Source organism: Penicillium solitum, assembly GCF_028829755.1.
Source record: "Penicillium solitum strain IBT 25940 chromosome Unknown utg000004l_segment0_segment0, whole genome shotgun sequence".
In the NCBI taxonomy this organism is placed as follows: domain Eukaryota; kingdom Fungi; phylum Ascomycota; class Eurotiomycetes; order Eurotiales; family Aspergillaceae; genus Penicillium; species Penicillium solitum.
Window position 1 is genome coordinate 1,361,179 of NW_027072124.1, and position 22,439 is coordinate 1,383,617.

The 22,439-nt window shown below is 48.0% G+C and overlaps 9 protein-coding genes across 9 annotated transcripts; 6 read left to right on the forward strand and 3 right to left on the reverse strand.

Moving 5' to 3' along the window:
• Positions 1-308: 308 nt before the first annotated feature.
• On the forward strand, positions 309-920 carry N7455_006525 (uncharacterized protein; the record flags this gene model as incomplete). Its single annotated transcript, XM_040957044.2, has 1 exon — positions 309-920. One exon carries the CDS (start codon positions 309-311, stop codon positions 918-920), a length of 612 nt encoding a protein of 203 aa, XP_040812563.2.
• A 1,036-nt stretch (positions 921-1,956) lies between these two features.
• On the forward strand, positions 1,957-3,134 carry N7455_006526 (Gfo/Idh/MocA family protein; the record flags this gene model as incomplete). The annotated part of the gene is made up of 2 exons (XM_040956941.2): positions 1,957-1,993; positions 2,074-3,134. The coding sequence occupies 2 exons, from the start codon at positions 1,957-1,959 to the stop codon at positions 3,132-3,134; spliced, it is 1,098 nt and encodes a 365-aa protein (XP_040812559.2).
• A 339-nt stretch (positions 3,135-3,473) lies between these two features.
• N7455_006527 (uncharacterized protein) lies at positions 3,474-4,619 on the reverse strand (the record flags this gene model as incomplete). The annotated part of the gene is made up of 1 exon (XM_065605374.1): positions 3,474-4,619. One exon carries the CDS (start codon positions 4,617-4,619, stop codon positions 3,474-3,476), a length of 1,146 nt encoding a protein of 381 aa, XP_065461228.1.
• A 74-nt stretch (positions 4,620-4,693) lies between these two features.
• Positions 4,694-5,888, reverse strand: N7455_006528 (uncharacterized protein; the record flags this gene model as incomplete). The annotated part of the gene is made up of 3 exons (XM_040956882.2): positions 4,694-5,123; positions 5,180-5,710; positions 5,779-5,888. The coding sequence occupies 3 exons, from the start codon at positions 5,886-5,888 to the stop codon at positions 4,694-4,696; spliced, it is 1,071 nt and encodes a 356-aa protein (XP_040812525.2).
• An 876-nt stretch (positions 5,889-6,764) lies between these two features.
• Positions 6,765-8,226, reverse strand: N7455_006529 (uncharacterized protein; the record flags this gene model as incomplete). Its single annotated transcript, XM_040956982.2, has 2 exons — positions 6,765-7,997; positions 8,044-8,226. 2 exons carry the CDS (start codon positions 8,224-8,226, stop codon positions 6,765-6,767), a joined length of 1,416 nt encoding a protein of 471 aa, XP_040812674.2.
• Positions 8,227-9,533: 1,307 nt separating this feature from the next.
• On the forward strand, positions 9,534-11,635 carry N7455_006530 (putative flavin-binding monooxygenase; the record flags this gene model as incomplete). The annotated part of the gene is made up of 5 exons (XM_040957039.2): positions 9,534-10,149; positions 10,207-10,313; positions 10,378-10,913; positions 10,973-11,426; positions 11,501-11,635. 5 exons carry the CDS (start codon positions 9,534-9,536, stop codon positions 11,633-11,635), a joined length of 1,848 nt encoding a protein of 615 aa, XP_040812590.2.
• Positions 11,636-14,606: 2,971 nt separating this feature from the next.
• N7455_006531 (fungal specific transcription factor domain-containing protein) lies at positions 14,607-16,967 on the forward strand (the record flags this gene model as incomplete). The annotated part of the gene is made up of 7 exons (XM_040956979.2): positions 14,607-14,737; positions 14,796-15,066; positions 15,119-15,213; positions 15,272-15,852; positions 15,910-16,029; positions 16,099-16,380; positions 16,435-16,967. 7 exons carry the CDS (start codon positions 14,607-14,609, stop codon positions 16,965-16,967), a joined length of 2,013 nt encoding a protein of 670 aa, XP_040812530.2.
• Positions 16,968-17,569: 602 nt separating this feature from the next.
• N7455_006532 (putative MFS multidrug transporter) lies at positions 17,570-19,506 on the forward strand (the record flags this gene model as incomplete). Its single annotated transcript, XM_040956878.2, has 7 exons — positions 17,570-17,627; positions 17,678-17,829; positions 17,889-18,302; positions 18,364-18,493; positions 18,553-18,795; positions 18,852-18,899; positions 18,953-19,506. The coding sequence occupies 7 exons, from the start codon at positions 17,570-17,572 to the stop codon at positions 19,504-19,506; spliced, it is 1,599 nt and encodes a 532-aa protein (XP_040812576.2).
• Positions 19,507-19,964: 458 nt separating this feature from the next.
• On the forward strand, positions 19,965-22,412 carry N7455_006533 (uncharacterized protein; the record flags this gene model as incomplete). Its single annotated transcript, XM_040957009.2, has 3 exons — positions 19,965-20,037; positions 20,108-21,389; positions 21,437-22,412. The coding sequence occupies 3 exons, from the start codon at positions 19,965-19,967 to the stop codon at positions 22,410-22,412; spliced, it is 2,331 nt and encodes a 776-aa protein (XP_040812686.2).
• Positions 22,413-22,439: the final 27 nt, after the last annotated feature.

The following is a 22,439-nucleotide window of genomic DNA, read 5'->3' on the forward strand; positions in this document are numbered from 1 at the left end:
TAAAACTTGGTATACTTTATTGGTGCAAACAAAGAGGAACATGCCTTGTATACGAAGGCATTGTGGGCTTAGGATGAAAATTTGCTTTTTGATAGATACAAAGACGACAAAGAGCATCTTTGAGATCAAATACAGTATCGACACTCAAAATGTCAGTGAATAGTCCATGGTGGCTATATAAACCGTCCTCTTCGCCTCGAATACTATATCTCATCAACGTTCGCTTTTGACTAACCAGGCCACCAGCACTCTTCTCATACTGCCTAACCATTCTCAGCAACCAAGTAGTTCCAGACGAGCTCGTAATCATGGGGGTTTGGAAGCGTGACAAGGGTCAAAAGCAGACTCAACGCTTCCCACTCGAGGCAGCAGAAGCCTTCGAGCCCGAGGATGATCTCCTTCGTCAATCGCAGCGAACCGGCTCTCCACCTGGCAATCTCCTTTGCACATTCCCGGATGCTGCACCAGGAACCAGCCTTAACCAGTTCCGTTTCCAGCTCCACCGCGAAAACGGGGTTCGGCCCGGTCTTGTCGGTTACCTCGAGAAGTATGTCGGTGCTGCGCACTTGGTTTGGAGTATGTGCGCTCTTCTTGCAGATAGCGGTATTGACCCAGATTGGAAAGATACATTTGAGGTGTGGCGCCCACAGTGGAGACAGTTCGCTACGAGCTTTGAAATCCAAGGAAATACTTCGCGCACTTTAGATGTTCCCCCCTCGCCAGTCAGTATCATGTGGATTCAGGCGCCTAATAGCCTTGATACGTATAAGCTCTATGCTGTTAACCACAAGGAGAAGAAGCGTGATCAAGATGCTCTGGAGGATCTCTGGAGGTGGATGCTTGATGTGCCAGCAGAGGCGATTGTTAATGGAGTTTATATCATTAAGCTTGGGGTTGAGCCTTGGTTCCCTGGTGAGTAGAGAGTATTTCATATCTCTAGTAGTACGTTTGGGTAGATATTTACTGTTTCGTTGCGCTATATCTTTCTCTCTTTTCTTTTATATTTTGGTGCGTGATCCTCAGTGATATTGAAATAGACCAAAAACAAATGTCAGTTATGTTCTAATCTGAAATCTGAAGTGTATATGTAGGCTTTCTGTAAAATTATGATGTAGTAGAGACACAGTCAACAAAAAAATACAAAAGCGCTTGGTTGTTGTATTACATGAATGGCTGTACCATGGATGCGGCCCCGGGGATGCATGTACATTATGTAATCCTGTTCTGCATTAGCACGTGGCATGGACCCACTTACCCTTTTTGGAAGTCTATCTTTCTATAAATTTCAGGTCAACACCCTCCTGCCAACCGACAGTCCCCCCAGTGGTTGAGTGGGTTAACACGGATTAAACATGCAGGTAACCCCAGCCGCCGCTGTTGGATCTACTCAATCCGCGAATTAAAAAAACCCCCAAAGAAAAATGCTAACCCAACCCCCACAAATGGGAAGGTGGGCGTGGCCTAGGCATAGGTGCTGGCTGGGATTCTCATTTTTTGTCATTTTTAATTGTCAGTTTATATCTCTCTCTCCTCGGTTTGAGCTCTACTCTCTTTTTAGGTATTCCCTGAGAGCAAATACGCCAGCAGAACAATATTATAGTTATATTTAAGCATATGATCTCCAGGCATTAACACGTGACATGGCCCACCTTCCCCTTTTGGTAATATCTGTGTCCGATCTAAACGCGGATTTTGGTTCCCGAGATTTTTATAGACCAGCGCCCTTAGATGAGGGGTTCACGGCAGTTCGGATAAGAGACGAGCTCAGTTCTTCTGGCAGCCCTGCGTATCTGTTTAAATGACAGGAGAGCTTCGGGTTTCGGTTTCCAGATTTGTACTACAGAATTTCGATAAAAGAGTTGTTTAAACCCCAGAAGAACTAGGTAAATCCTGTCTATTTTCATCTACTAGAATACAATATACAAATTTTTTTATAATCCGTTGAGCATAGAAACTATGTCTAACCTCCCCCAGGTCCGTTGGGGTATCATTGGTAAGTCTGAATTTATTCCTGAAGGCTCCTGGGCTTCGAGGTTGATAGTTGATGTGCGATAAGCTAACGCTTTCCATAAGCTACTGGCATGATATCCTCATGGTTTGTGGAGGATCTGGTTCTCGACTGGCCGGAATCCAAAGTAGAGCATGTTGTCCAAGCTATTGGCACTTCAAACATTGAAAAGGGCCAGGAATTTGCGACCAAGTACTGCCCGAAACAAAGCCCAAAGGTCTATAGCTCTTATGAAGAAGTCTATCGCGATGCAGAGGTGGATATTGTATATATCGGAACCCCGCACGGGTTCCATTATCGTGATTGCATGGAGGCAATCTCTGCAGGGAAGAATGTCTTGTGCGAGAAATCTTTCACCCTGAATGCCAAACAGTCAAGGGAGATATTCAATGCCGCCCGCGAAAAGAATGTATACGTGGCAGAAGCCATGTGGCTCCGACATCGACCTCTTTTCATCGAACTCCAGCGATTGCTCCACGAAGAGAAGATCATTGGGGATGTCTTCCGCGTATTCTCAGATTTTGCATCTGGTGTTGATGTTGCCTCACTTCCATCCACATCCCGATACCGCAATCTCACATTGGGAGCGGGTTCATTGTTGGATATCGGGGTGTATTCACTTACCTGGGCGAGATTAGCGTTGGGTGGTAATGCACCTGATCAAGCAGAGATGCCGCGGATTCTGGCTGCGCAAACCCATGAAGAAGGGATTGAAGTGACCACCAGTGCGGTTTTGCAGTATCCCTCGACTGGAAAGCAGGGTATCGTTACTTCAACCACCAAAGCTCTCGGCGCTCCTGGTGAAGTCTTTGCCGTGATACACGGGACCGATGGTTACATTGAGGTAGAAGGTAGGACGCCATCTGCACCGGAATCTTTTACTGTGTGGACGAAGCAGGAAGGGAATCCCGACCGTGCATTTTTCCCCAGGGAGATGTGTCAAGGGAAGAAATATGAGTTTCCGACTCTGGGACGTGGCTTTGTCCATGAGGCTGAACAAACGGCACTTGACATCCTTGAAGGCCGGAAGGAGAGCAGGGTCATGCCGTGGGCTGAAACACTATATATGATGGATATCATGGATGAGATCAGACGACAGGGTAACACAATATATCCTGGAGAGTGAGGAGACTTTGAATCTGTTTCGCTGACAGCTCTGTTCGGGTGCTGCTGTTTGTCTCAAACTCACATGGATACTATGTAAAACGGGATCTAGTAGTAATATACTACCACTGACACAAATGTACATATTGCACTCTATACTGCTGCGCTGCATGTAGAACCACTAAAAGTATCAAATGGCGGCGAGCGCTTAGTTCTCACTCTTAATGTTTTCTTTTCCTATCGTTAGAAGGCCATAGGAACCCCAGTCTTAGTAGTGAACTCTAACTATGAACAACACCGGACTTTGTTATAATTCGAATCAGGAACTAGCACTTCTTTGAATTGCTCTTCTTTCTATATTCTAGTAGTATAAAAATTTGGGACTTGGCTCGACGACGTCTTTCGACGTGAAAGTAGTACGGGAGCATCTTGTCTCGATATCCGCTGCGCCAGACCCAAGGAATGTACGAAGACTCGGAATTTCCATATCAGTCTGTCCCCACATCACAGGCTTTTCTGCAGCATCGATGTCATCTGGTGGCGGGTGGCAAGCAGCACTGATGGCGGCGCTACAGTTCATGGCAATCGGCATGGCGGCCGATTTGAACTTCCGAAACATCAAAATGAGAACAACCACAACAATAATAAGCCAGGGTATGACCATAGTCCTCAAACCAACAGACGAAGCACCAACACCATGTAATGCTCGACTGTGATCTAGATTACCCTGAACATCTCGGGGGATGATTTGCACGAATGACAAGGCCTCAGAGGCAAGCCAATGGGCAAGAGTGGATAACACGACAAATGGCACACTGTACCGGTATGGTATAGAGAGGTAGTATGTCGAGCGCTGTTCTCCAGTGGGAAATGAGACTCGAAGGGGTTTGCGTTCGACGCCGAAATCGTTGTATTCGGCGGCAAGCAGCATTCGAGTGATAGTGTTGTTGTAGACCGCATAGATTATTGTAATCACAGCCTGTGGGACATTCACAGCCAATACTGTGGCCATGAATCCCATATATCCCAGTGGGTAGAACTGAGTATGGTACAACGAAGTGAGTTTCTGTTCCCATGATGACATGCCATCGGAATTCAGATCTGCAGGCTGGCCAATGCCAAAAATAGAGGTACTGTAACCCAAGGCGAGACCCGCCATGACAAGGAGGGCGACTTTGAAGAACATAAGGAAAGCAAAGAATCGACGTGGCAGGGCGGCTGACCATCTTTGTCGGACCGTGCCGATCCTTTTTGGCTGTGGAGTCGGGCTCTGTCCCAAGCGGAATGGCGCTGTGCGGGAGAATATAGATACCCAGGGGTAGTCATTGAAACGAAGCAATTCCTTTGGCTGACCTTTATTAACTCGAGCCATGAGACAGTTGTTGGCGGTGTAAGGATCGGGACATGTCAGAAACTTGAGGGCATCGCCAACTGTCAAAAGAATCTCCGACCGGCGCTCGAGGGCAGTGATGAGCATGCATATTAGCTTCAATGCAATGCAGCCCATGACCACCAAACCAATGGGCAGACTGCATCCAAGCTCACAAGTCGGCGTAACTGGTCGACTGAAGCAATCATGAACTAGAAAACCGTCGATGTCACTAGTCGGCGGCCATTTGTATAGTTGCCTTTGTATTCATTCATCGCACAAGTCAATTCGGTGCCCTCGTAGGCACTGCCGGTATAGAGATCACCACCGGAATTCAGTCCAACACTGCATGACCAGGCCGTTAAATTTGAGGAAATATCTGGGCTCAAGAAGACGACCGTGGATCGAGCGGTTTGATAAGCGCCACTATAGGCTTCCATACAAGTAGCATTGCTCATTTTCTCGAGCTTACCGGATATAAGATCATCATATAGGCTACTCGCGTTCATGCCAACTACGTGGTGGAAGTTGGAGGGGACATCAAAATTAGACAAGTCTGTGTGGTTATTCCCAAAAGCCATCGGTGCAACAACAGCCCCAAAGTCATTGGCGTTGATTGAAACGTATATGAAGGAGTTGTATCTGAAGACGTCGTATATTAGCCAGAGCTCTCCTGCCTGTCACAACAAGAAACATACATCATCTGAACTGGCAAAGACGTCCCAAGAATCAACAGCCATAGTGTCTTGCGCCAGAAGGGCGCGTACCAGACGTTCGTAAAACTGGAGGATCCAATCGATACCCACACCCGTTGAGCGTGGGCAATATCAATTCTTGCGCGTGACGGTGCAGCGAGGATTTGATTACAGTAACTGCTTGTTGCAGTCAAAGTCAACACGATGATGTTGACAAGAATATGGAGGCCGGTCACGATTTGGTTCGCCTGGTGGCATGTGTCTTCATAGACAACGGCCGACGAGGAACCCCATCCATAGCCACCAGAAGCAGCTTTTGCGGCCAATTTGACTGTGAGGATAACATGGGCGAGTAGCGCCAGTGCGACTCCCAACGCGCAAAGTAATAACCCAGTAATCCATCTTTTCTTGGTCGATGGTAGTGGTTGGGGTGATGGAGCACACTTCAAATTCTCATCTGCTGCTGCTTCACAATCCAGGGTATCGCACTCGTTGACCCGTTGGTATGCCTTTTGGTCTACAATGGAAGGCTGCCTGCAATGAGAAGCGGTTTGTTAGTGGCGATCACAACTCAGATCCGCGAATGTTTGTTCGACGCTCACTTGGAAAGTCGCAATGTGTCAAGTGGGATAGGTTCCTCCCTATTAATCAAATGCTCTTGCGAGGTATGGAGGAGAGATTCCGAGGCATCGCTCTCAAGCAAGCCCGTCATTTCATATGACCATAAGAGCCATTGAAAACCATTCTGTTAGCAAGGGCGGCGCATACCTTCGATTTAATTATTGAATCACAATTTAGGATGCCCTGGTCACCAGCTGTGTTGGGGGCCAAAAGTCAGCGTCCTTCAGGAAATTGGTGGCTGGCCCTCACACCGCGGGCTGAAGACTGTCGATTGGACAGCAAAGCGGGTCATCATTAAGGCATTGACCCTTTGATGCTCCGAAGTCCCCGTATAGCTGCGCCTTGCAGAAAAGGCTTGATTGGTATTATTAACTAACTATGTAGCCTGTTCAGGGACACCTTCAGGGTAGGATAGTGGTACGGACTTGGGGTGTCTGCCTTTGGTCCCATAGTCTCAGGGGAGAAATCATGTGAGTCACTGAAGACATCTTCATCTTCTGGCCCTGAGTTATAGTCAAATTTAGTTACTTATTGGAATAAAAGCGACCTGAATAAAAAGAGTATAGAAGAGAGAGCGGAGTAGGGTTATCGTTGACATGTTTGCCATGTTTGCCATGTTTGCCTTCGGCTTCACTGTTGTTGCAAAGCATGACCTCGCTCCTTGGCCTCTCACAACAGGATTCAAGGTTGTCTCTTCCCTCTGCTTTGTAGATTTTTGAAACACATGCTTAAGAAAAGAGCAAAAAAAGAAATCTCAGGTTTGGTTTTTAGGAATAGCCGAACGCGGGGGTCGAACCCGCAGCCTTAAGATTAAGAGTCTTACGCTCTACCGATTGAGCTAGCCCGGCCGGGCTGTTGAAGGAGGGTGCAGTATAATGCATAACTAACGACTTTCTAATTTGGAGCATTTCATGATGGTGGAAACAGAAGTTTCCTAGTTGAACTGTGCGACAAGGCGAAACTCCGATCACTGTGTAGGGAACAGACTTTCCATGTTATAAGATTCGCTGAACCGATCCCAGCCAGTGGATGTATTCGTAGCGCGAATCCAGTAGCCTCCAGACCCATTCTTCATGACGACAGCAACAGGTGCTATCTTGAGGTCCCATGCGTTTACAATCATAGAATTGACAAACGTGACTGACGCCTTTTGACCTCTATGACTGGCGCCGGAAAAATCAAGACCTGTATAATCGAATGTTGTCCAGTGGGATACCACAGCGAGCCCTATGTTTCCAGTCCCACGAAGAGCTAATGTGAGAGTCTTGGATGTATTATCTTCTGAGAACCGAAGACTCTGGTGAACAGATCCGGTGGATGTATATTCTAGTGTTGCGAGGCGTATATCCCGAGCAATCTCAGCAACCGACTCTTCTTTCAGCTGCTGAACAGAGAATTTACACTGGAGGGCACCAACACTACAGCGAAGGTAGTATGTTCCAGCCTTTGGGGGCTCAAGAAAACGACGGAAATTGATAACCCCAAAGTAGTCCACTGGATCGAGGGACGTAGCTGTAGGTTGATGGGAATAGATGGATTTCAGATACCATGCGGCGATAATATCGTTTCGTGTTAGTTGAATATCGGGGGAACAGTCTTTCAGCTCCCTCTGGGATTTGATCCGTAATTCGTCGACCCATGCGCCTGGAATGTAGATAAACTTGGTTGTAAGCTTCTCGAGGAAGCCAAACTTCACGGCAAGGAGCGTTAGTAGCACGCGCCACACAGTCATTGCCAGCTTAAATATCCCACTGTCGTAATTCTGCGCATGTGTCTGGTAGTGAAAACTGGATTCCGTTTCGGTGCACTCATTTTTGACTTTCATCAGATCAGACATGCGGACACCCCCAGCGTCAGGCGGAAGCGCAAACAAAGGAATTGGCTTATTAGACAGTAGGTTACAGAATGCTTTAACCACTTCCCAACAATCATTGCCGTCACAAATATGGTGAGCGATTCCAAAACAGAGTAAAGTAGCATCTTGTAGGAGAGTAACACGAAGGCGGAAACTGTTTGCGGGGTTGGGAGGGACGCCGAATATGAATTTCTCGTCAACTGCGGATATTTCTGGGCCTTTCATGATGTTTGGCTCATTGCTATCTTGGTCGTGATCGATTGGAAGATAGGTGGCCAGTGACTGGTTAATCGCTCTGCTGGCGTAATCAACAGTATTGCCACAGGTGAAGGACCATGGTTTTGTCTAGAAAGGATATAAGCAGGCCGTAGTAGTGGTAGAATGAACTCACATCTTTGATAAAATAACCACCAATTATTGGCCATAATCTAACCAACTCGGTGAGTTTCCCCCTCAAAATTGCCGAATCAAGCACGGCATCGACAATCAAGCCCGCATAAATGGTGCTGTAATTTCCTAGACAGCTGACACTGTTGCAGGTGTATTTCGAAGAGCCCAGGTTTGGATCATCCATTTTCAGGTTTGAGGAGAGGTGACGAAAGCTCCAGTGAAAAGAAGGGAGGTGAGAGTAAGATTGATCCTCTATTGGGCGCTCTGTGCTAGGACGTTGTATAAAATAGACGTGGGTAATTTTGTATCATCTCCTCCATCGTTTACTAAGAGTAACCTCGGAGTGAATATAAATCATCTTCTTGGGGGATTTAAGTTTGAAAATGTTGCACATTTGCCTGTTTTAGCTGAGAGTGGGACATATGTACTACCGACAGCTATATCAACAAAGAGTACCGATATATTAAGAGTCTCGCCCTCTACTTATCTCTTTCACTGTCATTTCTGGGACGTGTTAAACCACGGAGTGACCCCATACCCCGTTGTAAATCCCATTGTGTTGCATATGCAAGCCATGGTCTAAGAGCTGGACCTCCTGCCTCTGGATATATATTTATGACGTAGTTGGTGTATATAATGGCCTCTATAGGAAAGGTGGTGATGGTCATGCCCTACGAGATACGCAAGGTTTCCATAAAGCCAGTCAACCTCTTTACTAAAAACCCAGCTCTAGATATTCTACCTAGAAAGCAAGTTATAAACCGAAGAACTCTTATCACTTAAATAGTTAAGCGCCAAGCCTAAGCCCGAAGAACGTTCACAATCAGCCTATGACTTGTGACGTATAGGCGATAGGGTATTTAACTGTATCAATCTCTATCAATCAACCAGTCGGAATTCAATCGAAGTTCAATGAGAGTTCGAATAACATAATTATCAGAATAGTAGACTAGGGCTATGGAGGTGCTTCTTCCAATTGAAGCAACAAGTCGGGTCTTTGCCCCATGAAACATGAAGGGTTCCAAGATATATATTTACAAAAGAGTAAATGAGCCGAGCTTGCAGATGCCAAATTTGGCAAATTTCTAGAACCGATCGCCAGATTTTCCTATTAGGGCCGATCTGCTCGGCAAACCTGCCTCGAAATGGTCAGCTCGGGGGATATTGTTCCGATCTCCCCAGAATCTCGGGGAGGAGGCCGGGGTGACTGACGTTAGGCGACTCCACCTGAACATTGCGTTGTACTCCACGTTTCCCAGCTGCCCCTCGCTCGGAGGCACGCCGTGGGACTCGGCTCAGTTGCCCAAGGCAGGCTTACCCGGCAAAATGGCAATAGAGGGGAAGACAGAGGGTATAAGAACTGCCAACAAGGGTTCCTACAAGGGTCTGCAATTGAAGCAGAAAGCATCTTTCCGAATCGCTGCCTGAAACATATCCTTATAACTCCTGTTTAAGTTGGCAACTAAACAAATCCATTGAGCCACCCTCAGGATGGCAACAACATTAACCGGTGGAAATCCACACATCATCCAACTGCCCAAGACATCCTCCGACGTACCCTCCGACCCGAAAAGCATCGCCCAGCAATGGCTCTCAGCTCTCGAAGTCCAGCTCTCCCATTCAGAGAACTTGAACATCAAGGAGCTATTCCACGCTGAGTCCTGGTGGCGCGACATGCTGGCGCTGGACTGGGACATGCGCACCGTACACTCAGCCGCCGAGATTCAAAGCTTCCTGAGCAAACAACAGGCCAGTGCACAACTGACCAAGTTCCAACTCCAAAATAAGGGTAAATTTCAGCCACGCCTGGAGCAGGTCGTTGACGGACTGAGCTGGATATCTTCCATGTTCTTCTTCGAGACTACCGTTGGCACTGGAACGGGCATGTTGCGTCTGACCCAGACAGAAGATGGAGTTTGGAAGGCTTATTCTATGTACACGTCGTTGCAGGAGCTCAGCTCGGCCCAGGAGCCACTCGGGAAGCGTCGGGCTGAGGGGACGACAGAGTCGATGCCTGGTGGTCTGGCTGGGGGCACGTGGATTGAGCGCAGGAATCGACAGAAAGAATTTTTGGACGAGGAGCCCACTGCTTTGGTTGTTGGGGCTGGTAGGGGATTCCTTTGTAAAGATGACTAGCTATAATCGAAATGCTAACAGACAATAGGCCAAGCTGGATTGAACATGGGTGCGCGTTTTCAGAGCATCGGCGTGTCGTGCTTGATTGTCGACAAGAGTGAGCGCGTTGGGGACAATTGGCGTAACCGGTACCGGGTAAATAACATCGGAGGAACTTGATCCAAGTGATGGGGAGAAATGCTGATTTATCGCGATGCAGACACTTGTGACGCACGATCCAGCCGAATTCACACACATGGCTTATCTGCCCTTCCCACAGAACTGGCCACAGTTTACACCGAAAGACAAGCTGGGTGACTGGTTTGAAGCGTACGCCAGCATTATGGAGTTGAATATCTGGATGCAGACCTCAATCGTCTCAGCAGAGTACGACGAAGGTGCAGGCCAGTGGACGGTTGTCCTCGCTCGCGGCGATGGGTCCCAACGCACCATCCGACCTCGTCATCTTGTATGGTGCACAGGGCACTCAGGTGAAGCGAAGATTCCCTCCTTCCCCGGACAAGAATCTTTCCAGGGCAGGGTGTACCATGGCAGCCAGCACCGCGATGCGTCGGAAAGCGATGTGCGTGGTAAGAAAGTTATCGTTGTCGGGACTGGTAACAGCGGTCATGATATCGCGCAGAACTATTATGAGAACGGCGCAGATGTCACTATGCTGCAGCGCAGCGGGACATATGTTATAACTGCCGACAAAGGTGTCTTTATGATGCACAGTGGAATGCACGAGGATGGCGGGTACGTTTTCTTATACTCACATCTCCCAGATTCACGTCATATTAACACCAACATTGTAGTCCACCGACTGAAGAATGTGATATCGCCTGCGAGAGTCTCCCCTGGCCTGTTCAATTCGCTTTGAGTGTACACATGACGAAGAAAATTGCCCATGCCGAAAAGGAGACCCTAGACGGACTCCGTCGGGTTGGCTTCGAACTTGATTTCGGGCCAGATGGAGCTGGTATTGCACGCGCATACTTTACTCGTGGCGGGGGTTACTATATCGACGTCGGGTGCAGTCAGCTTATCATCGATGGCAAGATCAAGGTCAGTCACAACCCGGGTGGTATTAATGGCTTTGGGAATCGCGAGCTGCTTTTGGCCAACGGTGATTCCCTGCCAGCGGATGTCGTTGTCCTTGCCACTGGATACGATAATATGCGCACGACAGTAAGGAAGGTCTTGGGTGACAAGGTTGCGGATCGGTGTTCCGACGTTTGGGATTTGGATGCAGAAGGAGAGGTTCAAGCTGTAAGCTGCCATTCACTCATCTCGAGACTGTCACTCGTGATCTTCCCTAAATACATGCTAATTAAACCGTTCAGATGTGGCGCCCCAGTGGTCATCCGGGCTTCTGGTACTTCGGCGGAAACCTCGCCTTGTGTCGGATCTACTCCAAGTTCTTGGCACTTCAGATCAAGGCTGTCGAGTATGGAATATCAAAAGGCGTACGACAGTAGATGCAGGGGGGACTTCACTCGAACATGCTTTTGCAATTGTGTAAATTGCATTGGTTGCGTAATGGAAGATTGATATTGCAACTTTGATACTACAATTTTGACCCAGTAATATATCAGGGCAAGAATATTTAGCCGCTTATCCGGCCTCTGTCCTCGATGATGTAGGAATATAGACCCGGTTCATTTAGTTTAGCTTGATATTAGGGATGTTATATGTCGGAACACTTCAATGTATTTTTCATGCTATTTTTAGAGGTCCTTTTAGATGTCTTTTTAAATGTATACGAAGGCAGTAAACAGTATAAACTGCACGGGGGACTGTTCCATGTATAACCCGGCACTATGATATATCCATACACTCCAATGGTGCGTCATATCCCAAACGGTGCCTCTCGGTTTCCAGCTCCTCCTCATATGTATCTCCCGTGAACGCCTCATGAATGACAGATTGTATTTCTGGGAGTGGCTGTGCGCCATAAAAAAGCCTTGTGAACTCCCAGTCCACAATTCCAGAGAGGCGCCCACGATCAATAATTATATTTCTGGGATTGAGGTCTGCATGGGTGAACACAGATCGGTACTGACGCGCGTGAACAGTAGCAATATTATCTCTTGTCTCATTTCGCACGTGTTTGTGGACGAGGAAGGAATTGAATTCGGAAATCTGGTAAAACGGACCACAGATGCCGGAGGGGAAACGGTAATCAAATAGCGGACCACCATGACTGTCGCCAAAGCGGTACAAGGTCTGGTTTGGAATAGAACGTAGTTGTGATAGGATGTTCTTCAGGTCTTTCGACAGTTGCTTGCGCTCCGAGTATGAGAGTCGGTGGAAAACCACATCCAACGTTTGACCAGACACCGCCGTCATGATAAGAACGCGGTGCGCGTCCTGGTATTCATCTACCCAAAGGGGTGCAGGGATGGAGGTATACCGTTCAATAAGCTTCAGTGTCTGTCCTTCATTAGGAGAGCGAGTGCATTCTTTTGCGTACAGTCCGAACGGCAACCGGTGCACGAGGCCGGTAAAATACCGCGGGTAGAGGTGGCTGCCTAGTTTTAACAGCGCGCCATAACACTGAACGCGTATCAAATGAGGCACGAGATGCCAGAGTGAGCGTATTATCTTCTGGGTAACTATGTTCAAGTGGACTGTACCAAGTGACCAAATTAGCATTAGAGTTATATATGTAAAGGGGTTATTTGTACCATACAAAACGGGGGCGAAGGCCAGCCCTCGGCAATTCGTTCTTCGACATGGAATAAATACAAGGAAGCTGCAATTCGGTGATGCGTTCGTAACAAGAACGGATCTGGAAGAGGCTGATCGGCGTCTTGGCTCTCCATACTGAACATTTGCATTGTTAAGTCCCAGCGGCTGCCATCGCTAAGAAAGAGCCAACCGCAAGGCTCAGGCGACAGTCTAGACACAAAATACTAGCACGAAGTCAATCGGAAGTCCCGAGGAGAAGGTAAATTTTCAAGAAGTACTGACATAAACTTCGCTGGCGGTTTTGATTCTGGCCTCGGTCTCATCATTCCACTGGTCGGGAGTATTAGTTGATGGAAATATTCGGATATGTCCATTTCGAAACGCTGAATGAACGCTAGGAGAGAGCAAGAATAAATTCTTGAGTTGAGATTGCGGTGTGTTAGTCTGCAAAATGGTTTGAAGCTCGGATGTTCTAGCAGGGGTCAAAAATGCTTGCAAAAGAAGATAAAGAGAACCCTATAACAATTTGGCAGTTTAGCTGGATTTATGTCTCTTAGTCTTAGCTTAAACAATAACCACATACCTGAGGATCCATGTCACTGTCATCGAAAAGGCTCGGTGGGATCACCCAGGCATGATCAAACCGAACGGATACGTTGGGGTCCGATGGCTTCTAGTCCAGCGTGAAACAGTGTAAATTGTCTCGAGCTTCAACGAGTGTGCCTGCTTTAGATGGGACTTTCTCTCGCTTGGTCACTGGTTCTACGGTGAGCAGCGACACAGACGCCACTGCGGACGCGTGGGTTCGACTGACACTTGGTAATCAGTCGCTTCCAGTCAGTTTTTAACTTGTGCAGAGCTTGCTCCAGAGAACAAGCGGGGTGATCGTGAATCTTTTTCCAGATATAGCAAGCAGCATATTCCGGATTGACGGCCTCATCCAGAAACGCTCACCATATTGAGTGCTCGGTGGGTGTGAGTCGGGCAGATTCAATGACCCGGATAGTTGCGTGATACCTAGCGAGTGAAGTTATTCTCAAGGATGGGCGAAGGGGTTGTCTACAACACTATACCACAATGTACGATATATATATTGTGGTTTCCGTCTCTCTGCTGTTGGGTTAACTAACATGGGGTTGAAGAGTCGATTATGGACCACTGAAGCCAAACCCTTGAAGGTCTGGGGCAATTTAGGGCAATTTGCTACGGATGCACAGGTTGGCTAGGCGCTCTTCCACCGTCAGTGCTTGGCCCCTAGATCGACAGATAATAAAGATCCCGAGGCGGAGTATTCCATCCAGCTGTCCTCCCTTGGCCGGGTTGATCCGCCAGAGATCCGTCGTTCTCTTCTCGGAGTGGGGATGACCTTCTTTTTGTGTTTAAAATTACGTGCAGATTAAGGGGCTGCAATTCTGGGAAAAGTTTGGATAATTTCTTCTTACATCTGCCACACGAGGCGTTGTTGTTGACCTTCCTAAAGGAGAAGAGCTAACCGGACACGTGACCGGCTTTTCCGTTAACCGGCAAACATATCCCCAACAGGCAGTTAACATGGATTAGGACTAAGCCACAGTCTTCGATCGATACATATCGGCAGATCTTTGCTTCTGTTAATAGTGGGCTTAGTTAGCCGGCGCGTTGTTAGAATCTTATGAAGAAACGGCAATCATGAGTGAAAGAGGGTCGGAAATCGTCTACCGGGCGGAAAATGTCCCGATACGCTTTTTTAAAGCATGCCGATGGTGCAGAAGGCAAAAGATGCGCTGTGATGCACGTAGCCAAGTCCCTTGCTTCCGCTGTCGCTCTACCGGCCGGGACTGCATTTTGGATCCGATTGATGATGGCCGACGACGAAGCGATCGTCGGCGGAAAACAACAACCCCCGCAAGGTGACAACTGAAATATCGATCTTGCGTATGAAAGCGGCGAGTTAATATACTGTCACAGAAATCAAAACACTGCTTCACCGCTGGATCCTAGGACCGGATATCACACTCCGGCATCAAGAGATCAGGGGTTCTCACCTGCCACCGTGCAAGATGGTGGCTTTGACACTCCGATTGATTCTTTACCCGATTCTACTGGATTAAGCAGCCTTCAACGGTCTTATGCGTCTGATGCGAATGGACCGGACTCTCAGCAGCTCAGCCCTAATGAAATGATCGCGCCTGCGTCAGCGGTACACTCTATGTCCGTGAATCTGCTAGGCACTAATGATGTGAGTCACAGTCAGACCACCTACGGAATCGGCATACATCTAACAGAGCAAGATATTTATGGAAAACTCAGCTAAGGGCGACCCCAGGGGGGATGTCGTCGCTAGAGGAATCGTTAGTGAGGAGCTTGCCCGTGTCATGTATGAGAGGTATGGTACTAACAGTCAAACAAAACTGCATAATCAAAATCTAACTGCTCTACTACAGGTTCACGGGTGGATCGAAGAACTTTCTCCCACTTTTTGATCCGATCAGAGACACATTCGACTCTGTCCGTTCAAGATCATTGTTTTGCTTTACGGTGATTATCTATCTGGCTAGTCGTGCAGTGACAGATTTGCGCGGAGACACGCATATGCAACGTGTGCTGCAAGATGAGGCACAACGGTTGGCCGAAGACAGCTTCTTCGAGCGGCCCACGAAACTAGAAACCGTCCAAGGAATGATTCTCCTAGCTGCCTATTCCGAAAAGACATGGTTCTCTATTGCTCTCATCCTTCGCACCGCTTTGGATTCTGGATTAGAGAAATCTTTGGACACTCTGTTGTCCCAAGAAAATATACCCCGGAGTTCGCTCTCAGCTTCTATGGCTGAACGTGAACTAGTATGGAAGACAAGAACCTGGTTAATCACTTTCATATTGGAGTTGGACGTCGCATCTGGTACGGGACGCAAATCGCGCATTGCCGAGGTCGATGTGGTAAAGTTGCGCAAATTTCTTGACTATCCACTCTCACTGCCCTGTGATATGCGCACTGTGTGTATCATTGAGCTTCATCAACTTCGAGGTAATGCGAACAAAGCTGCAGGTGTGATTTGTCTGTCAAATGGCTAACACGTGGCAGGTAATTCTCGTGTGATTATTGATAACGCTTCAAATATTGGTGATATTGTGTCTACAGAACTACCGGCCATTATGACAAGATTGCAACACTGGTGGACGACGTGGGACGAGATCCATGAAAGTAGGCTTTCCTTTCTTGCTTCAGGGCACCCACAATCTGGATGAATTCTGACTTGAACAAAACTGGAAGACAACGGTTTCCACATAGGGGCCTTTCAACGCAGTAGCCTCAAGCTTATGCTTCACTATGCCAGGATATTTGTTTTCTGTGCTTCGCTGGCAAGGATTCAAAAATTACAACCTACGTACATGGATTCAGGCCCCGAAACGCTCGACCAGAATGTGATGAACCTGTGGCAGTCCCTTGTGACGACCATCATGGAGCAATTAGGCTTTTTGATCAACGAACCATCCTATCGCTGTCAATTGCCTTGGGCGCCAACGTATCCAGCCCTCACAACCGCTTTCGTCAGTAAGTTGATCATTTCCTCAATCAGCTACATACAATTTGCTAATACAGCTTTAGCAACATTCGCTCTTCGTATCGCCAGATGGCGTCCGAATCTGATCAATCAAAGCCTTGTACTTGAACGAGCAGAAAAGATCTGTGATTTCCTTAAACAACCCCCATATCCCGACATTCATCGGACTGTCTCCATCTTCGTGAACTACGCACGCGCTTTGATTGCCAGCCAGCGTCCGCAGAGCAATCATAGTGCAGATGTACCCATCATGTCTGATCAAAATGAGGGCCCAACATTCGAGGGGTCTAATAACCCCATGATCAACGGCCCGCCTCCATCAGGGGTGGGTCCCCTCGACGATCTCCGCTACAGAACTGGCCCGACCATCCAGGCCGATAAAGATTCAAATATGGTCTCAATGCCAAGTAGTGACACATCTACAGTGGCCAGAGCGCCAGTATCTCGGCTATCCGGCACGATGGAAGCGCCCAATTGGACTGTATCGAACTCTATTGCTGATTCTTTTGGTCTGTTTGAAGAGGGGCAGAACGATATCTTCGATTTCCTACCTATGATGCCATCGATGCCACAGTAATAATAATATACCCAATACACCTTTTATTGAAGTATTAGATCACTCCAATGCCACTGTTCAAACTGGGTAAACTACGCAAGCACCAAGCTCTAGACTCGTAGATCAATCCTGATACTATGTTTCAACGAACAACAAATTGGGCCGCAACGCGCAACGTAGTATGCTTCTTTATTCACATGTGTTTAGTCCCATCGGTCTAGATCTCCACTCAAAATGCAGTTATAGCAATCAATTTGTGCGTCGCAAGCAGCCATCATGCCCGGCGCCGTGAGTGGATTGCCCTAAACTCCGGTCCCGTACCGGCCCCGGGTTCCCGTGCCAAAAAAAATCGAAGTATACCAGTCTCCCATTGGCTTGTTCCCTACTCCAACGTGATAGATAGAGGCATTATGCAAGACCAACAGGTTCTAGGCATAGTGAGTCAAAGAATTGTCAGGGTTTTCACTATGGGTCCGCTTGTTGCAATGGGAACGGAAATATTTCTATATGGCTTATATAGAGCTTCGGTCCTCATCTACCGGAGCTTTTGAGAATCAGAATAAAAGCATACTTCCAATCTTCTTCCTTTTTGTTCTAGTTTACCCCACATTTGATGGTGCAATATGGCGTCAGAAACGAAACAATCTTTAACGGCTCAGATAGCCGCCATTCTTTCTTCAGGTGCGATCAACCTGAACTGATATTTCACGGTCTGCTCTAACAAACATTAGACAAGAATGATAGTTCTGACAAGAGGTCCCTTGCTTCGACGGAGAATAATCAAAAGTCAAATGGCGATTACCAAATAGTTGAACTGTCTCAAGATGAACTACTTGTCGAGTTTCAAGAGAACTCACCAAAAAACCCCCCAAACTGGGCCTTTGTACGCACGTCTATATGTATCATGAAGAAATATTTACTAACAATATTGAAACCAAATAGAAGAAAAAGTTCTACAATGCGGTTGTGGCGCTATTTATTGTCCTCAATAGCGGCATATCATCCGCACTTCCTAGCAATGCAGTCCCCGCTATCATGCAGGACTTCCACGAGTCCGGAGACCAGCAAAAGGTCTTACCAACTGCCGTCTTTCTCATTGGTTATGTTGTTGGACCCCTACTATTCAGTCCATTGAGTGAAACAATTGGTCGGAAACCCGTTCTCGTCTGGTCTTTCACTGTTTTTGTCCTCGCCACACTTGGTTGTGCTCTGGCACCAAATTGGTCCTCTCTTCTCGTATTCCGGACTATCTGTGGTCTTGTGGGAGCTGCGCCTCAGACTGTTGTTGGTGGTATTTATGCAGACTTGTTTTTTGATCTGCGAAGTCGTGGTCGTGCAATGGCGATGTATATGTCGGTATGTTGTGATCACTTACCTCATACGTGGAATGTTTGAATAGTACTGATATCTATTCCAGGCTTGCAGTTTTGGTCCTATTCTAGGTCCGATTATCTCTGGATGCTCGGTCAAATATGGTTGGAGATGGACTTTTAGGATCGACCTGATTCTGACGGGTATTACCTGGCTGGCTCTGCTCTTCACGTCTGGTATGATTATCACTTGGCCCCGGCAAATCGTTGCATCAACTAATCTCAAATCAAAATAGAAACTTTTGGGCCTGCACTCTTGAAGCGACAGGCTGGCAAATTGAGAAAGGATTCGGGGTCCAATCGATACTTCTCGCGTCAGGAGCTCAACCTGGACTCGAGATTCACTGCAATGGAGATTATCACTCGTCCCATCACGATGCTCTTCTTTGAGCCTATCATCACCTCAACATCTATCTATATCGCTATCGCATATAGTCTGGTCTTCTTCTATTTCCAGGCCTATCCCATCATCTTTGGAGGTAATACTCCTGGAATTATCATGGATCCGTGTACAATACTAACAACACATTGACAGGTGTCTATGATTTCACCGTCGAACAAACCTCCCTCACATACATCCCAAGTACGTCCGTCCCTGCTCATCTATACTCCGCGATCACGACTAATCCATCACAGTTGGCGTCGGCGCTGCATCTTCCGGCTTCGTCGCCCTCTACTACGACATAATCTACGAAAAAGCCAAAAAGCTCAACAAAGTCTGGACCTCCAGCCCAGAGTACCACCGACTCCCCATGTCCTGCATCGCCGGGCCCTGTCTAACAATAAGCATGTTCTGGCTCGCCTGGACAGCAACACCCACCACACATTGGGCAGCGCCCGTGATGTCAGGGTTTATCTTCGGGTTCGGATTCCAGACCATCTTCATTTCGCTTCTTACCTACGTGACCGACGCATACAAAATTTACTCTGCTAGCGCCCTGGCAGCTTCCGTTATTGTGCGGAGTATTGCTGGAGCACTTTTCCCGCTGGCGGCTGAACCGCTCTATGAATCTTTCGGGGTTTCGTGGGCTACTTCCCTCCTTGGATTCATTAGTCTGGCTTGCATTCCGATTCCTTTTGCTTTGATGCGATGGGGTCCTTGGATTCGGGAGAGAAGTCCTTTCTGCCAGAGGTTGATCTTGGAGGAAAAACTCAGGGCTAGTGGGTCGAGTACACCTGCGCAGGTATAAAAGCATTTCTTGTCTTCTTTGCTTTTTTTGGTTATTTTTTATTTGAATTTCGGGATTCTGGTTTATTGGCCAGAAAATAATTTGGTACGAAATAATGACTTGATACCTAATTTATAATGAAGATTATGATTTACAGTCGATATATATTCTCTGTTCCGTATATTCCCGGTGATAGTTCCCCTTTTTCTTAACTATGTGAGAAATCTATCAGGCAACATTTAGGCAAACACTAGATAATTCTAAAGAACTAAAGAATAATAAAGAATAGTAGAATAAAGAAAACTAAAGCCAATCCCATAACCCGCGCTAAATTGAAACTTCACCAACCAGAATGCCTAGTTGCCTCGCGGCTTTAAAATCACTTCTCTCCACTTTCAAAAGGTCCGGGATCGCGTCTTGGTTTTCTTGATCGTGACTTTTTGTTTTTTTTATTATTTGTTTATTCCTCACCACTCACAATGTACTCACATCTTGAAGCCGAAGGCACTTCGGTCACTATTGCTCATTGTAAAGCACAGAACCTGCCAGTTGGTTCGCGATCCCCCCAATTCCGAAGGTCTCAGTGTCTTAGAATAGTACTAACCGGACAACGCCGATCAAGTCGATCGCATTCTTGAGCCTCAAACCATCGCACATTTTCTTGAATTTGCGTTCGGTAAGCCCCTGCCCAATGGTAATCAACCCAATATCGAGCGCTTGTCCACAGAGGAAGCAACCTTCATCCAACATGACCAAAACTTTCCCCCGGACACCAATGGCGAGCCCATCATGGTCAGTGTCATGGCCCGAATTGGCTCCGAGCGAGATTCCACCCGTCTCTGCATGGTCGGAAAGAACATCCAATCCCTCAAGTCCCGCCTATGGGAGGGCATCATCCCCCTGACCGATCAGGTGTGGCAGGAAAAAGGCCTCGACCGGCCTGAGCATTTTGATTTTGCTTGTCAACATCTATCGGCCGTGGTCGCCGTGTTCCAGTATTTTAACGAACCAACCGTGCGATTATATCTTCGCGACACGTTCAATTACATTTACGATCATTGGACAGAGCTGGACGCTGTTCTCAACAAGCGCAGAGCGGAGCAAGATAAAAAGCCCGTTAGTGTCGCAGGTCTCTGGACAAAGTACATGACTGCCCATTTCGAGATGATGACCGAGCGCGCCCATAGATGGGTTACCGTGCATGTCAATACACTGCGAGCTCCCTTACTGCAAGCCCTTTTGGAGTATCGGCCACCAGGGGGAGATGGTGGCCCGTTAGCCCAGCCTGATGCTGTGCAGTGGAAGATTACTGATTCCCTGCATATGCTGACGGAAATCACTGCGAATGCTGATTTTACCATCATGATCCCCATGAACGGTTACAAGGGGTACTGGGCGGACGCTCCGCGGGCCGGCCCGGCAGCTCTTCATGCGGCGAATCTGCTGACGAGAAGTAAAGCATACCATGAGCGTTTGAGGCTGCTTACTCGAGAAGCTATCTCCTTCAATGCACCTGCATGGAGAGGTTTAACTCCTACGTCCGGAGAGTCGTACCATGGGACATCCCGGAGCCAGATTCAAGGCCAGAATAAATTGAGGAAAGAGGTGCGTGGTGCACCTCTTGAACCTGTTCCTCGCGAGCCTTGGATTGCTGGCTGTGCCTCCAATATGGAATCTGGAAAGAAGGAGGGAAAGGACGAAAAGTACGGGTTGGCTGTGTATCGGTTGGCTTATGGGCAGACGGAGTCGGAATGGACAGAATTCGTTCGCAAAGTCGAAGCTCATGTTTCGGATTGGGGCAAAGGCCAAACAGGAAGCAGTGCTATCAAAGAGCATTTGAAGCTCCACTGGCTCGATGGGAAGGAATTGGGTATTCCCGAGGGCGATGTCGATGCATCTAAGCAGTGAGTATCCCCCGTTCGCTCTTGCATTTTGAAGCTAACCCAATCAGACACTTCAAAAACACAATGAAGGGCAGCGACGAATGGCCGAAGCTAGAAGATGGCGCTTTCCTCGTCGTCGACTCCGCATCCTTTGCCTCATACACCACCAAATCCTACAGTCCCGTGACATCCCGGCTCAACCCCGGTGACTTCACCGGCTTCCTTCTCGCCGTTGACCCAGACTTCGACCCAGAGGAGGGCAGCACACGACCCGACGAGTCTCCAGGCTACAGCGGTCAGATGCGAATTCTCGGAAGTCTTGTGTGGAGTGATCTCTATTCCCTACTAGCCTCGCAGACATCAGACCTCGAAGACCACTGGCCTTTAGCAAGCGAGCACCCGAACATGGTCTATGTCGGACCTACAGTCCCATGGCAGCGATTCATCTGGCAGAAACACAGTGAGATGCGCTGGAATATCCTTCGAGCGGTGATAGACCATTTAAAGCTCAACCCGGGAATTCCAGTAACGACGCAACCACCCCAAGCCCAAGATACATCTACAACGACATCCATCACTGCAGCTACATCTACGGCCGTGCCATCAGTCCCATCGGTGAGGGAGATCCAACCACCCCAAGCGCAAGCTACATCTGCAATAACGTCCCCGACGGTAGCTGTATCTACAGCCGCGCCAGTAACCCCTTCTGTGCCCTCATCTGCACCAGCCGCAGAACAGGATCCCATCAGCGACGCTTCTGTGCCCTCGTCGACACCACCAGCCGAAGAGGCTCCCGTCAACGACCCCCTCCGCACATTTATGCTCACCGAGTTTCAGCGCTACTTACGCCATCGGGGTCACCCGCGGCGGGCGGCCATGGTCGATGAACTGCTCCGTCTTCAGCCAGGCGAGGAACCGGATGCAGGGCGGCTGCGGCAGTTAGTGGACGATGAGAATCAGCGACAGGAGCAGCGGAGACGAGATGGTCCGGGTGAGGATGAGGAGGATTTGGGGGAATATCGGCCGGACTGCCCATTGCAGTAATCAGGGCTGAGTTTATTTAATTGTGAA